The sequence below is a fragment of the Globicephala melas genome, chromosome 8, assembly GCF_963455315.2.
Source record: "Globicephala melas chromosome 8, mGloMel1.2, whole genome shotgun sequence".
Classification (NCBI taxonomy): Eukaryota; Metazoa; Chordata; class Mammalia; order Artiodactyla; family Delphinidae; genus Globicephala; species Globicephala melas.
Genome location: NC_083321.1, coordinates 24,655,505 through 24,668,511, shown reverse-complemented (window position 1 = coordinate 24,668,511; position 13,007 = coordinate 24,655,505). Strand labels below are relative to the sequence as shown.

Genomic DNA, 13,007 nt, shown 5'->3' with positions numbered 1-13,007 from the left:
TATTTATTGTTGTATCTGCAGATCCCAGCCCAGGGCCAAGCACGGGGTTGAAATCAATGATTATCTGTTAAGTAAAAGAACAAACATCACTACTCATATATTGATATTTTGAGATAGGGGAGGAGGTGATACAGAGGGTGGGGAGGGATTCCCCTTATGAGTGGACATCAGATTCCCCCCAGGCACGATGATTGCAGGAGGAATCTGGGCTCCCTTAGAGCAGATAGCATCCAAGAAATCAACCTAAATCACAGTGAATGTGAGAACCAGAAGGGACTTCCCCAGACCATGGTTAACACTCCCATTTTTCAGGTGAGGAGCCTGAGGCATAGGGAATTCGCGTGGCTCGCCTGTGGCTCTGCAGTGTTGGGGGAAATCTGTTAGGGAATGAGGGCTCTTTATCTTAACCTCAAGTTCTTTCTATTCCATGGGCAATTGACAGAATTTTTTATTTTGGTTCAGTTTCACAAAGCTTTCTTGAATGCCAAGTGTCTTGTGCTAAGTTCATGAGAGACAAGTGAAATGGGTGCAGAGCTTCCAGACTTGCTCAAGATTAAATAAGCAAATCATGTGTGAAGAGGGGAAACCCCAGGATATAATGAGAGCTCATCTTGTTTCCATCTGTAGATATCAGGAGGCTAAAAAAGCAAGTGAGAAGAGTGGGAAAAGTTCTTTAGCACCAACCCGTTGAGGTCATACTTGGGTTATGACTCTGGCCCTCCAGTTAAAGGGAGCCCCCTGCCCACGCAAAATGAAAACGCGGGGCGGGGGAAAGCGCAGGTTGATTTGCGTTGGGGTGTTAACGGGGTAGACGCAATGGGATTCTGGAGAATGTCACCACCTCCCCAGCCAAGATAGTATCTTCCCTGAGCCTTACTCGGAGAACCCCTCCCCGAACTCGGTACAGCCCCACCCCAGGGCTCCTGGGAGAATGGGTGAGTAGGAAGTTGTTGCTAAGAAATATATTTTTGCCCTGCTGAAGTCACAGCTATAAATTCACATAATAATCGATCCACCAGTATGACTGGAAATGCATAGCCCAGCTCAGGTGTGGGAAACAATCATAGCCGTCCTCAGCACCATTAATCTTCCACCTGGGAGTGGCTTAGCACTAGGCATCCATTATTTATCCAGGAGACTGGGGATGTGAGGAGGAAGGGCCGTGTGTGGGTAGCAGCCAGCATTGACAGGGAACTGTGAGAGGTAATGGGGTGCGACAAGATGTGCAAGGAGCAGGAGCTGGGAGAGCAAGGCTCTGCCATTGCCACCTCTGGTGGACATTGGGTAAGTCACTTAACCGCTCTGGCCTTGAGTTTCTCATCCGTAAAATGGGGCTTGAATTAAATGGTCTCCTAAAGTCCCTTCCGGCTCTGAAATTCCATTCGGAATGTTCTAAGCGTTGTAAGAAAATTTTTTGCAGAAGTTGCATTCACTACCCTAGAAGGTATCACTGGGAGCACGTTTCCTGGAGAGGGATTTCAAGCCTTTCCCTAAAGAACCCCGATGCATGAGGGCCCCGGGGCGTCCCCAGCCCAGGGTCTGGGGGCATACACCCAGGCATGAAATGTCTTTGAGTTCTTGTTTATTATTATGAAGGTAATTTTGCACTCTACTCCATAGTCTATTCTTGCATGCGTTAATATAAAAATAGTATTCTGAATTACTGTTGATGTACGTTGATAAATCTAGACTTGCAGGTCCACAGAAAATCTTGTCTTTTGATCTTGAACTATAGCCAAGCCCTAATTCTGTGTGATAAGATTATAGGAAATGTCTAATTTCTTTTTCATGCTTTCTGTATTTTTTATTCTCTAATGTGTGTGTATTAATACCAAAGAAAAGTACATAAATGTTTAAAACATGAAAAGTAATGTAGTTCTGATCTTCCACATCTAGATTATTTTTAATTTAAATTTTTTTGTGTGGTACACGGGCCTCTCACTGTTGTGGCCTCTCCCGCTGCGGGGCACAGGCTCTGGACGCGCAGGCTCCGGACGCACAGGCCCAGCGGCCATGGCTCACAGGCCTAGCCGCTCTGCGGCATGTGGGATCTTCCCGGACCGGGGCACGAACCCGTGTCCCCTGCATCGGCAGGTGGACTCTCAACCACTGCACCACCAGGGAAGCCCCACATCTAGATTTTTAGGAGGGAAGGGGTCCCTTTAATGAATGGGTTCCCTGATGACATTTTCTTGCTATGCTCATTCCTACATGTCCAAGTGCTTTATCCGTGAGAAATAACATGTGGTTGAATGAATAAAAGTAATAATAATGACAATTATGATAACAACAAAAGCTATTCCTGTGTTTTTACCATGTGCTGCTGTTCTAAACTCTTTACCTCTATCATCTTGTTCAGTCCTTAAAAAACCCTTTGAGGCAGTTCTTATTATTATCCTCATTTTACAGATGAGGAAACTGAAACATCAAGAATTTAAGTAACTGTCCTGGTTGGAACATCTTTTCTGCCCTTTTACCTTTTCGGATCGCCTTTTAGATCTGGTCATTGCAGCAGCATCCGCCCTGCACGGTAGCAGCTTGACTGTGTTACCCTAACAGTTCCCCATCTCTTGGCTTTGCCCTGTGGCTTCTCTGCACTATTCTGTGGGACACCCATGGGACCCCATTCTGCCCACCTGGCTCCTGCACAGATCTCAGAGTGCAAGGACAGTCTCTGGAGGGTCATTGACTCATTCCTCGGAGGTCCTCAGAGGGATTAAGCCTCTGTGGCCCACAGCAATCATTAACTCAGTACCGTGACTAGCTTTTCTTCCTTCCCCAGTCCCCAGGAATTCTTTTCCAAAATGAATCATCTGTATATAAATGTACGTCTCAGGTTCTGCTTTTTGGAGCAACCTAAGCTAAGACATTGCTCAAAGTCCCATAGCAGTTAAGCTGTGAAACCCAGGGAGGAAAATATTCACTCTATGTAAAATAATTATAAGCACCTAGAACCAGGATATAAATACATAAATCTTTTTAAAGGGGCATGTGTTCACGGAAGAGGACTGTCACACAAAATCAGATAGGTTTAGGAATGGAATAACTACGCCAAATGTAAATGGACTTCTTTGATTTTTTTCCCTCTTGCTTATCTGTATTGTCTAACTTTCCTAAAGTGACAGCTGTTTCTTGTGTCATGGGTGGAGAGCAGGGTGACAAACTGATCTATGCCAGTTTATTCACACAGAACCCTCAGGTTCTTTTAGCAGATAGCGGTAGCCATGGACATACTTGAAGTGGACGTGGGTTAACCAGTCTCTGCAACCTCACTATCATTTTATCACAGAAGCAAGTCTCAGACCAAAATGTGCCACACATGCAGACTTATTAAATAAGCATTCATTAGCAGGCAAACATAAGACAGTCCAGGCAGCCTGCTCTGGAAGCTGATCAAGTACTAGCTCTCTGCCCATCTGAGTACCGCAACTGCTCCCCGAATGGAAGGTTCACTGGAAGAAGGCAGAAGAACATTCTAGAGCAGTGGGTCTCAAACTTGAGCAGGCATCAGAATCTCCTGGAGGGCTTGTTAAGGCACGGATTGCTGGGCCCTGACCCCAGAGCTCCTGACTCAGGGGGCACTACGCTTTGAGGTGTGGTTTTGTTATTCTCTCTGATAACTGGCACCAGGCCACCAGCCATTCCCTCAATGGCTGGGGCACAGGACCATTTAGGGGGTTAGTCTATGGTCTAGAACACCAGCCCCTGGGGTGTAGACTACAAGATGCTCTAGATTCTTTTACCTGAAAGGCCTAAGGGTGGAGAATATCTCTGAAAGGTTTTAGAGGATACCACTAATGTCATCAATGAAAAGCCATTTCTCATCCTCATTATGCGAATTAGCAAAGCCTGATGCATTCCTTAAGGTCCAGAAAACTGAAGTTCACAGAGATAGTTGTGTGTGTTCACATAGATAGTGTGGCCTCACTGATATAATGCTAGCTGACTACCCCTGTAGTGTGAATGCCGGGAGAGGGCGCCTAGGGTCTAATATAAATTAGCGCAAATGCCTAATGACACGCGCCTAAACAGAACATTTTAGAGTAAATTACAGACGTCGTCAATGGGAAGGAAAGTTCATTAACAAATCGATGGGCATTTGTTTGGTCCCACAGACTGAGCCTGAAATCATAGAGGAAACCAACATTGACAGAGTGAACGAGCCCCGGGGCTACGCCCGGTCGAGGCAGGTGAAAGGCCACTCGGAGACCTCCACGCTGAGCTCGCAGCCCTCCATCGACGAGGTCCGGCAACAGATGCACATGCTGCTGGAGGAGGCCTTCAGCCTGGCATCCGCAGGACACGCAGGCCAGAGCCGGCACCCAGAGGCCTATGGCTCCGCCCAGCACCTGCCCTACTCCGAGGTGGTGACCAGCGCTCCTGGGACCATGACGCGGCCCAGGGCTGGGGTGCAGTGGGTGCCGACCTACCGCCCAGAAATGTACCAGTACAGTCTGCCCCGGCCGGTAAGTCAGACATCCCTCTGCGTGCCTACCCTCATCAGGTCAGCCCCGGCCAGGATGTTCCGACAGGGGTTTCAGAGCGGGGACTTTCCTGATGAGCCACCTTGGGATTTGGAAACGAACTTTGCTGGGCTTTCACACGTCCTCCACCCAGGATCCAAGCCTAAGCCTTTTAGTCCTGTGGACACAGACACACAGGAAGCCCTTATGTCCGACCGTAATATGTTTTAGAATGACTTCCCTTTTTTATCCCTCCTGTGAAGGGCTGACCTCACTCTTCACTCACTGGTTGTTTTCTACAACCCCACGTTTAAAGGCCCTGGTTTAAATGTCAGAACGTGTTGCAGAGCCCCATGTTAGGGGGCCGTGTAGCCTGGTGTCTCCCGGCAGAGGCTCTGGAGGCGGGTACCATAACTTTGAATCCCAGCTGACTTTGTAACTTGAGGACTTAAATTTTCTACAGGTAAAGTAAACAGGTAAGAAAAATAACTGATATCCTAGGGTGGTTGTAAACATTAACCAAGTTGATATACATGAGGTACTAGAAAAGTACCAGGCACCCAGTAAATGTCATAGAAGTTTCAGCCATGATTATCTCATTAAGTGGTAACTGTACTTCAGTATCCGAGAAAGCATCCAATGACTAAAAGCTTCCATGATTTAAACAACGATTTTAATTGGGTTGCATATAATTAGTTCATCGCCATAGCATCTACAGATATCTTTTTAAAAAGACAGACGTAGTTTTATAAGCCACAGACCATAATAGGCAATGCTTTGTATATGTATAGATTCCACCCTTGTAATACTTCATGCCCTATCCCCAAGGGTTACTCACTAACAGAGCTTTATAAATTGTCGTTGTGATATGTAATTACCCAGTAAAAGCTAACATTTATAGAGTGCTTCACTGTTACTAGGTACTGATCTAAGTGTCATGTGTATGTTAACTCATTTATTTAGTCCTTACTACAAGCCTCTGAGGCAAGTACTAGTTTACTAGTTTTATCCCTATTTTACAGATGAGGAAACTGAGGTTACACAGCTTGTTCAAGTCACACAGCCAGGAAGGGGCAGAGCCAGGACCCAAAGCCAGGCCATCTGGTGACAGAGCACATGTTCTCAACCTGCCTTGTGCTGTTACATTGTCTCTCCATCGTATTCTTTCATTTTCAGTAGACTATTCCGGATACCTATGGGCTTGTGGAGCCTTTTGATAACTCCAGCCACCGCCCCGCAAAGCACACACTACAGTGGCACTTAATAAACTGCTGTTATGCTATGTAACCACCTAATCTACACACTATTGTGAATTTCCTTATTCTTTGCTCCAGATTCCTCCTGACCAGGTCCCTGAGATGTCTCCCCTTCACACTTCTCCTAATCCCCTCAGTCTCTCTTTGTGTCGGTGCCCTCTCTTTGAATGTCAGTCTCTGGCCCAGCCTTTCTCTGTTGATAAAACTCTGTCAGGAGAGACCAAAGTTTATTTCAAACTGAGCCTTTGGGGCAGGGACACTTGTGCTTGCGTGCGGTCATCATCACTGCAAGGGTTTGTCCTTAAGTCGGCAGGTGCAGAATTTCTGTTTTGTCTATTCACTCCAGGGTGATCAGATCATGCTGAATAAACTCACAAAAACTACTTTATTATTAAGAATATTAACTTACAAACCTGCAGTGAGATGCTGAATGATCAGGTGGGCCAGAATACTTGTTTCCTGGTCTTTCCTGTTAATGATCTTTCGTTAAGTAAAAGCCAATTCAGGGGAAGTACGACATTATCAGAAGGAGAACTGGTTGGTATTGGCGTCATCTTCCTCAGTCTGTAATATGCAAACCCAGAGAGCATAGTCAATAAAGGAAATAGAGTGAATGTGGGACCTCTTTTTTTGCATCCCATTTTCTGAGATATGGGTAGAATAAAATGCAAAATTCTTAATATAATGTTTAAGTTAAAATAGAAGACTTTGGGGCAATGCCCAGATCTCAGCAATAGGAGTTGGCCTCTGCCATCATGGAACTTTTCTGAATCTGTTCAAGAAGCACTGCCTTCCAGAAGAGTGTCAGCAACTCGGGGGCCACCACTGGCCATGCTCCCATCAGATGAGATTCCAAATATCCTTTTTTTCAGAAAGAGTTAGAAAAATGCTCACTGAGCCTGGCAAATCTGTTACTTTAAAATACTTTCCCATGACAGTCGTATTATAGTTTCCACAATTACAGTTTTCTTAACTAATTGCCCATTAAATTGGTACTCTTCTTTATGGGGAAAGAAGGGATTTTCTCACTGAGATTTAGAAAACACTCTAATCTTACCACATTTATATCTACCTCTTAAAGTGGCTGTCCCCTGGGGAGAGTCACCTGTATCCACTCTATACTGGTCCACACTGACTTCAGTGTCATTGGCTCATTCTTCCTGATTCCAGACATTAACCATGTCCCCGAATTTTCCCTCAGCCCAGAGTGGAACGGCACTCGCCAGCTGAATGACCTTAGCCAGCGATCGTAACTCTGAGTCTCGGATCCCTCAGCCATAGAATGGTGGCGAGAAGAGGGCTGCAGCGAGGAAGGGATGATAATTCGTGTGAAATGCTCAGCACGGTCCTGGCATTTAGTAAGCACCTAACACGTGTTAGCGGATATTAATCAGAGTGCTTCATATGGCGCCTAGCGCATCAAATTACTGGATAAATGGTAGTCATTGTTATAAAAATATTCTCTTCTTTTCCCTGGGTTCCACTCGTTATCTCCCTTTCTCTGACAGTTCTGAGAGTACATCTTCTTTTCCTTCTACTCTGTTACATTCTTTGAAGAGCATGCTCTGTGCTCAGGGAAGCTTCACTTCTGCTTAAAGATGATTCTCAAGAATGACTGGGCCCCTCTAGCTGGAGGCCAGATTCTGGGAATCTGTGAAGAGATCTGGGTTTCAGAGAGAAAAGCTGAAATAACGGGGTTGAGTCTTCCAATGACAGGCAAGAAGATGCCACAACCCACATCCATATGCCTCCATTTAACAAAACCATCTAAAAATGTCATTGTGGGAATATGAAAACTTGGATGGTTCTGTTTGTTATAATTCAGGGTTGGCAGTTGTGCCAGGAAGGGCAGAAACATTAGCATCGTATACTTAAAAAAATGAAGCCACCAAAAAATGGAAGTGGACTGAGAAATAACACAGCAGAGAGATGGGCCGTCAAACTGAACAACATCAAAGGCAGTTCTTTCGTTATTAAGGTTTCCTTTTGCCAACAAAAAATGAGGTCCTTATTTTAATGAAAAGAGAAATGGCTAACAATACACAGTAGCAGTGATGATTCTTAACCCAAGCTCTTGCCAAGCCCTCTGTGCTATGATAATGTGGAAATCAATGGACAGGGTGGCAATTTAGAATGATAACTGTGATTACTTTTCAGCTTCCAAAAAGGAAGCGCTCTGAGCTCTGCTGTAGGATAGTGGGAAGCCGGTGGTTCTAAATGCACTCGGCCAGGCTGATGGCATGTACATCGTGGAGAAGGTTACTGCTGGCAGCTGGGGATTTCTGCACTGCAGTTCAGAGACCCTTGATCATATTCTACCCCTTGAATCTGGGAGGAAATTGGACTTGACACCTAATGACCAATCCAGTTTTGCTAGCAGCTGTAATGAGTCTGTGCCAAGGGGAATGAAAACATCCTACAACCTTCCTGTTGGTGTCGGGGATTCCGAGAAAGGGATCGGGGTGAAAGCATCTTCCCCACTAGAGGCCTTACAGATGCAACTAATAGTAATAATAATAGCACAATACCAGCTGCCCTCTCTTGCGCTCCCGCCGTATACAGGACATTAAGCTAAGTGCTACTGTCTCTTCTGATCTGACACCCACCCTATGAAGTCAACATTACTATCCCCGTGTACTCCATGGGAAACTGAGGTCTGGAGAAGTGAAGAACCTTGCCCAAGCTGACACAGCTCGAAAGGGCAGAACGGGGTTAGAACTCAGGGCTCTCTAACTTCAAAGCCCATGCTCTTTCCACCCTCTGGCCAGGTGAGCCAGAGGATGTCCTAGTCTCTGATGAGAACTCAAATCTCCTAAACTTCAGAGTGTGATCTTATAAGGAAGCTTATCCAGTTTGATGGGATTTTGTCCATTCCTATCATTGCCCCTTGTAGGAGAGACATCGCCATGAGGATGGAATTGAGAATAATATTACAGCCCGTTTTCCTCCTCTCCCCTCAAAAACAAAGCAAAACAAAACCAAAAATCCCCTTCTGAAACCTTCATTAATGATGAGATATGCAGGCATATCAGGCAGGAGTTTGCATCCACCCCAACACTTGGCTTCAAGAAACGTTGCATTTCTTATGTTTCTCCAAATCAAATTTGAATCTGTTCTGAACTCCCATCTGGCCAAGTTTGGTGGGGCGGGAAAGGAAGGGGGGAGGGGGAATGGGAATTCAATGTCAGTTATGCACAGAAGTCATTGGCAGTTTGCTGAAGGTGGAACAGCGGGAGAGGGTCTACCCCAAGCAGTGTTGATGGGTCCTTAAGGATGGAGGAAACCCACCAAACCGAGAAGGTATCTGGAGACTGAAAAGTGAGGCAGGTAGCTCCATTTAATCAATGGATCAGTGTGTTATAGGGTAACTTACATGCGGGGTGGAGCATGTAAGGATGGAGCAGATGGCGATCCAGAAGCATTCACAGGCTGCGTTCCACACCACAGAGGGGCTACTGGGACAATTTTATAGTTAACCTGGGGTATGGGGGTATGTGCTTGGAGACAGGGAGTGCATTCCTACATCAAGACTTATGGTGGGTAATTAGTCTTGTGGGTGCGGGGACTACATCATGAAGGTCTTTATCATTGTTTGGAGAGTAACAGAGCATAGAGGCCACCTGGACCTAATGGTCATTAAATAATATCTATTAACTACAAAGCCCTTGATGGCAGAGAAGTGATTTACCACACAGCGCAGTCTTGGGTAGGGTCAGTGGAAGGACAGGAGGAACTGAACGGGTCCAAGATGGCATCATTTAGGCTAGCAGCCAGACAATGGAGCGTTGCCCAGCTCCCAGGAGTCCACGAAGGTGGGTCGCTCTGTATTACCTGGGACAGCCTGGGCTGGGGCTGTTTGCCTTTGGACTGCCCCAAGGAAGCCCTCCTTGAAAACCAACAGAGTACCCAGCATCTGGCAAAGGCATACCCCTCTAAGCTTAATCGTTCGAGTGAGTAAAAACCAGTTTGTACAGGAAGGCTGTGTGGAAAGGGAGAGAGGGAGGGAGGAGAGGAGTATGTATCTTAGCTCACAAACTCAGGTGTGCAAGACACGTAAGTTTATTTTCCTGTAATCTTCCAGCGCCAAAAGTTCAGTCTCAGTTCAGGGTTTCCGTCCCCACCTCTGATTAAAGCTTAGTGTGTTGCGGGGGCGGGGGAGGGGAGCTAAATGGTGCAAAGCCTGGTCAGGGTGGGGAGGAGGCTTCAGGACTTGGTTCCAGTTTGCTCTCATCTAACTACTCATCTGGCTGACGTCCCAGAGAGCTGCTTCTTTCCATCTAGTCTGCAGGTGTTAGTCCGGGTAGAGCACAGCTGTGTCCTGGTCCTCCTGCTTAAAGCTCTCTCCAGATCCCTCCTTCCCCTCCTCCCATGCTTGAGCCTTCTCTCTCCCTCTCTCTCTGCCTTCCCCGCTCTCCCTCTCTGTCTCTCTCTTTCACGTGCACGGGCGCGCACGCACACACACACCCTTGCCCCTCTCCCCTCTCTAGCATCTTCCTTATATTTATTCTCTCCTCACCTCCCCGCCCCCCTGTGCTCCCAGATTGAGGCGCTTCTCCAGACCCATCAGCATCGAAGCTCTCCTCTTCTTCCTAACCTAAGGGTGTTTAGAGGGCAGAGTGGTCTAAAAGTACCTCACTTCTTCCAAATCTCTTGTTTTGGCATCAGCCTTCAGCCTTCAGTGCTCTAAGGGCTTAGGTTTTTGATATTCAAAATCCTAAATGCTTGCAATTCAGTAGCTTGGACTTTCGAAATGCCAGTAAGAGTTGGCTCTTGGGCCATCTTTAGTGGGGGTGGCCTTCCTTCCCTGGGGCAGGAAGGTGCGATGCCCTCACTGCTTGGGGCAGGGGAAGGGCCCTGGATTCAAGGAACCGCGGTGGCAAAGTCTTGGTTACTACAATTACTATATCAAAATATTATCTTGTCTCAAAAGGAAGAGAATATCATTTATTGAGTACCCACTATGTGCCAAATGTCATATTAACATATGAAATGGGTCTTCTAAACAGCCTTTGAAATGGGGGTGTGATTCTGTTACTTTCATCACTAATGAGAAAACAGACACAGAGAAGGTAAGTTACTCGAGGTCAAGCAGCTGGTAAAGATCAAGCCAGGATTCAACTCCAGTTTTTTGTTTTTGTTTTAATTGGAGTATAGTTGTTTACAATGTTGTGTTATTTTCTGCTGTACAACAAAGTGAATCAGATCCAGTTTTGTCTGACTCCAAACCCCTGCCCTCTGCATCACGCCACCCTTAGCTCAGAATTGCGAGATAGCGCCCTTAACTGGCTATGTGATTTTGAACGAGTCAGTTCACCTCTCTGGGCTTCCATATCTCCCTGTGTTAAGGTAAGAGGTGTGGTCTCCTGCTCTTTCCAACTTGAACCTTCTATGATTCCCAGGGCCTGGAAGCCTCAGCGTTGCTCCATCAGTAACTCCTGGTGAACTGACAGATCAAGATAAGCACTGGGTTTGCACCATGGGGTCAGTCTTCCATTACAGTGCCCTCTGTTTTCAACTAAATAAGAACTGTCCGCTGGAAGATTCTACTTTGTGCACCAGGATGTAAAGTTATTTGTAGCTGCATGCAGACTTAGACACTTGTTGTGCCCGGAGCAGTACTCGCAGGGTCAGCACGGTGCGGTGGAAGGGGCACCTTGCAGTGGAACCCAGCATTGTCAGCAGGCCTGGAAAGATTGACACGTTCGCTCTGACCTGAGGCTGACTTGCTGTCACAGGACAAGGGCCTCCAATGAGGGTGGGGGGCTTTGGCCTGCTGTTCCTCGTGCTCCCACCAGTGCAGAGCCTGAGACCCCTGACCTGTGCCTCCAGCTGCAGCCTGCCCCTTTGACTTGTCACCCCTCTAGTGCTACCCCTTGAGGTTGATCTTCACCAGATTCCCCCTCTGGATGGATGCATATGCCCAAGGAGGGTCCAGCACACAGTGGGTCTCACCCGGGCTCCTTCTCCACTGGGTTTGCTAGAAAGAATGGCCCTGACCCACCCCCTCGCCCCCTGCCCAGGGACATCAGGACTGGAGCTTTGAGCAAACTGTGATCACCTTCCCTTCTACTTTTACAACCAAACCTCTGAGCCCAAAGAGTGGCCTATTCTTATCACATCCAGGCTCCTTCCACCTCAGAGACCTGAGAGCTATTTATAAAGACTGCCTGCAGTTCTGAGTGTGTGATCTCCTTTCTAGCCAGAGGCCAGGGATCCCAAAAGATGGTGTCCTTGGGCGCCAGACTGGGCCCCTCACGGCCACTGTCACAGAACTGGAAACTTGGAACTAGGTAACAGTTTTGAGCAATAGTTTCTAGTGGGATCCTAGTCACAAAGCAGCCCGCAGGGAGCCAGGTTCCAAACACATGGAAAGGGGAGCCAGAGTGCGAATCCAGGAGGACTTAGAACTATGGGGAAACCGTACAGGGGGAGGTAGGAAGACACTCCTGGGGGGATTTTCCTCAGCCATTAGCACAGGGCATAGGTAGCCTTTCTGCTTTTTATGTGGTCTCTGTGGCTACAGGGAGCCCCGAGGATACAGACCAAAGGAGACCTTGATCTCCTGTGTAGTCTTGCTTTGTACCTGGAAAAATCATCCAAAGAAGGAAACTCCCTTGGTACTTTTTGTCAAAAGATCAGAACTTTTCATCAATTCCTTGGTGAACTGTTAAAAGATAGACATAAAATGCATTTTCTTGGCTGGAAAACTGTGTTGACTACAGAATAAGCCTTCCAAGAACCAGGGATAAAAATAAGTTGTCTGTCTTCTCTACTGATATCATGAGAGGCCAGAAGAGAGAAGAGGGGCTATACACCCCTTTCTCTATTTTGGGAAAGACATATCCTTACTTGTTGGTTTGTTGATAATAATGGAATGCAAAGCTGGAAGGACCTCCGGGACAATGATTTTCAAACTCTGTAAAACCGTAGGGTTCAGGGAGGTCCCCAGGGTGTCATCATGCAGGTAAGCAAAGGGCCAAAGTCACCTAGGCATCCCTACCCCCAACTTCAACCAGAGCAGTTCTGCTTTAATCTGGTGATGTATTCGGGTCATGTCAGAATGGTTTCATGGCTAAAGAAATGTTTGTTTGGAAGCTCATGAACTATTCCAGTGCCGTATTTCACAAGGAAAACCAAAAACAGAAAAATGAGATGCAGAGAGACTGAATGACATGTCCACAGAATGTGAATGGCTGAATCAAGATGAGAGCCTGGGTCTCCTGACTCCTGGTTCACTCAACATTCATTCAACAAATAGGTATATAGCACTACTAGGTGCAAAGCACTT

The 13,007-nt window shown here is 46.7% G+C and overlaps 1 protein-coding gene across 3 annotated transcripts in view; it reads left to right on the top strand.

Annotated features, from left to right (window-relative positions):
* The window catches only part of KIAA1549L (KIAA1549 like), a 282,463-nt gene that overhangs the window by 246,269 nt on the left and 23,187 nt on the right, over positions 1-13,007 (top strand). For all 3 annotated transcript variants that reach the window (XM_060303369.1, XM_060303368.1, XM_030864767.2), the window contains one exon: positions 4,116-4,466. In XM_060303369.1, the coding sequence (XP_060159352.1) occupies positions 4,116-4,466 (351 nt within the window). The remainder of the gene's footprint in view (positions 1-4,115; positions 4,467-13,007) is intronic.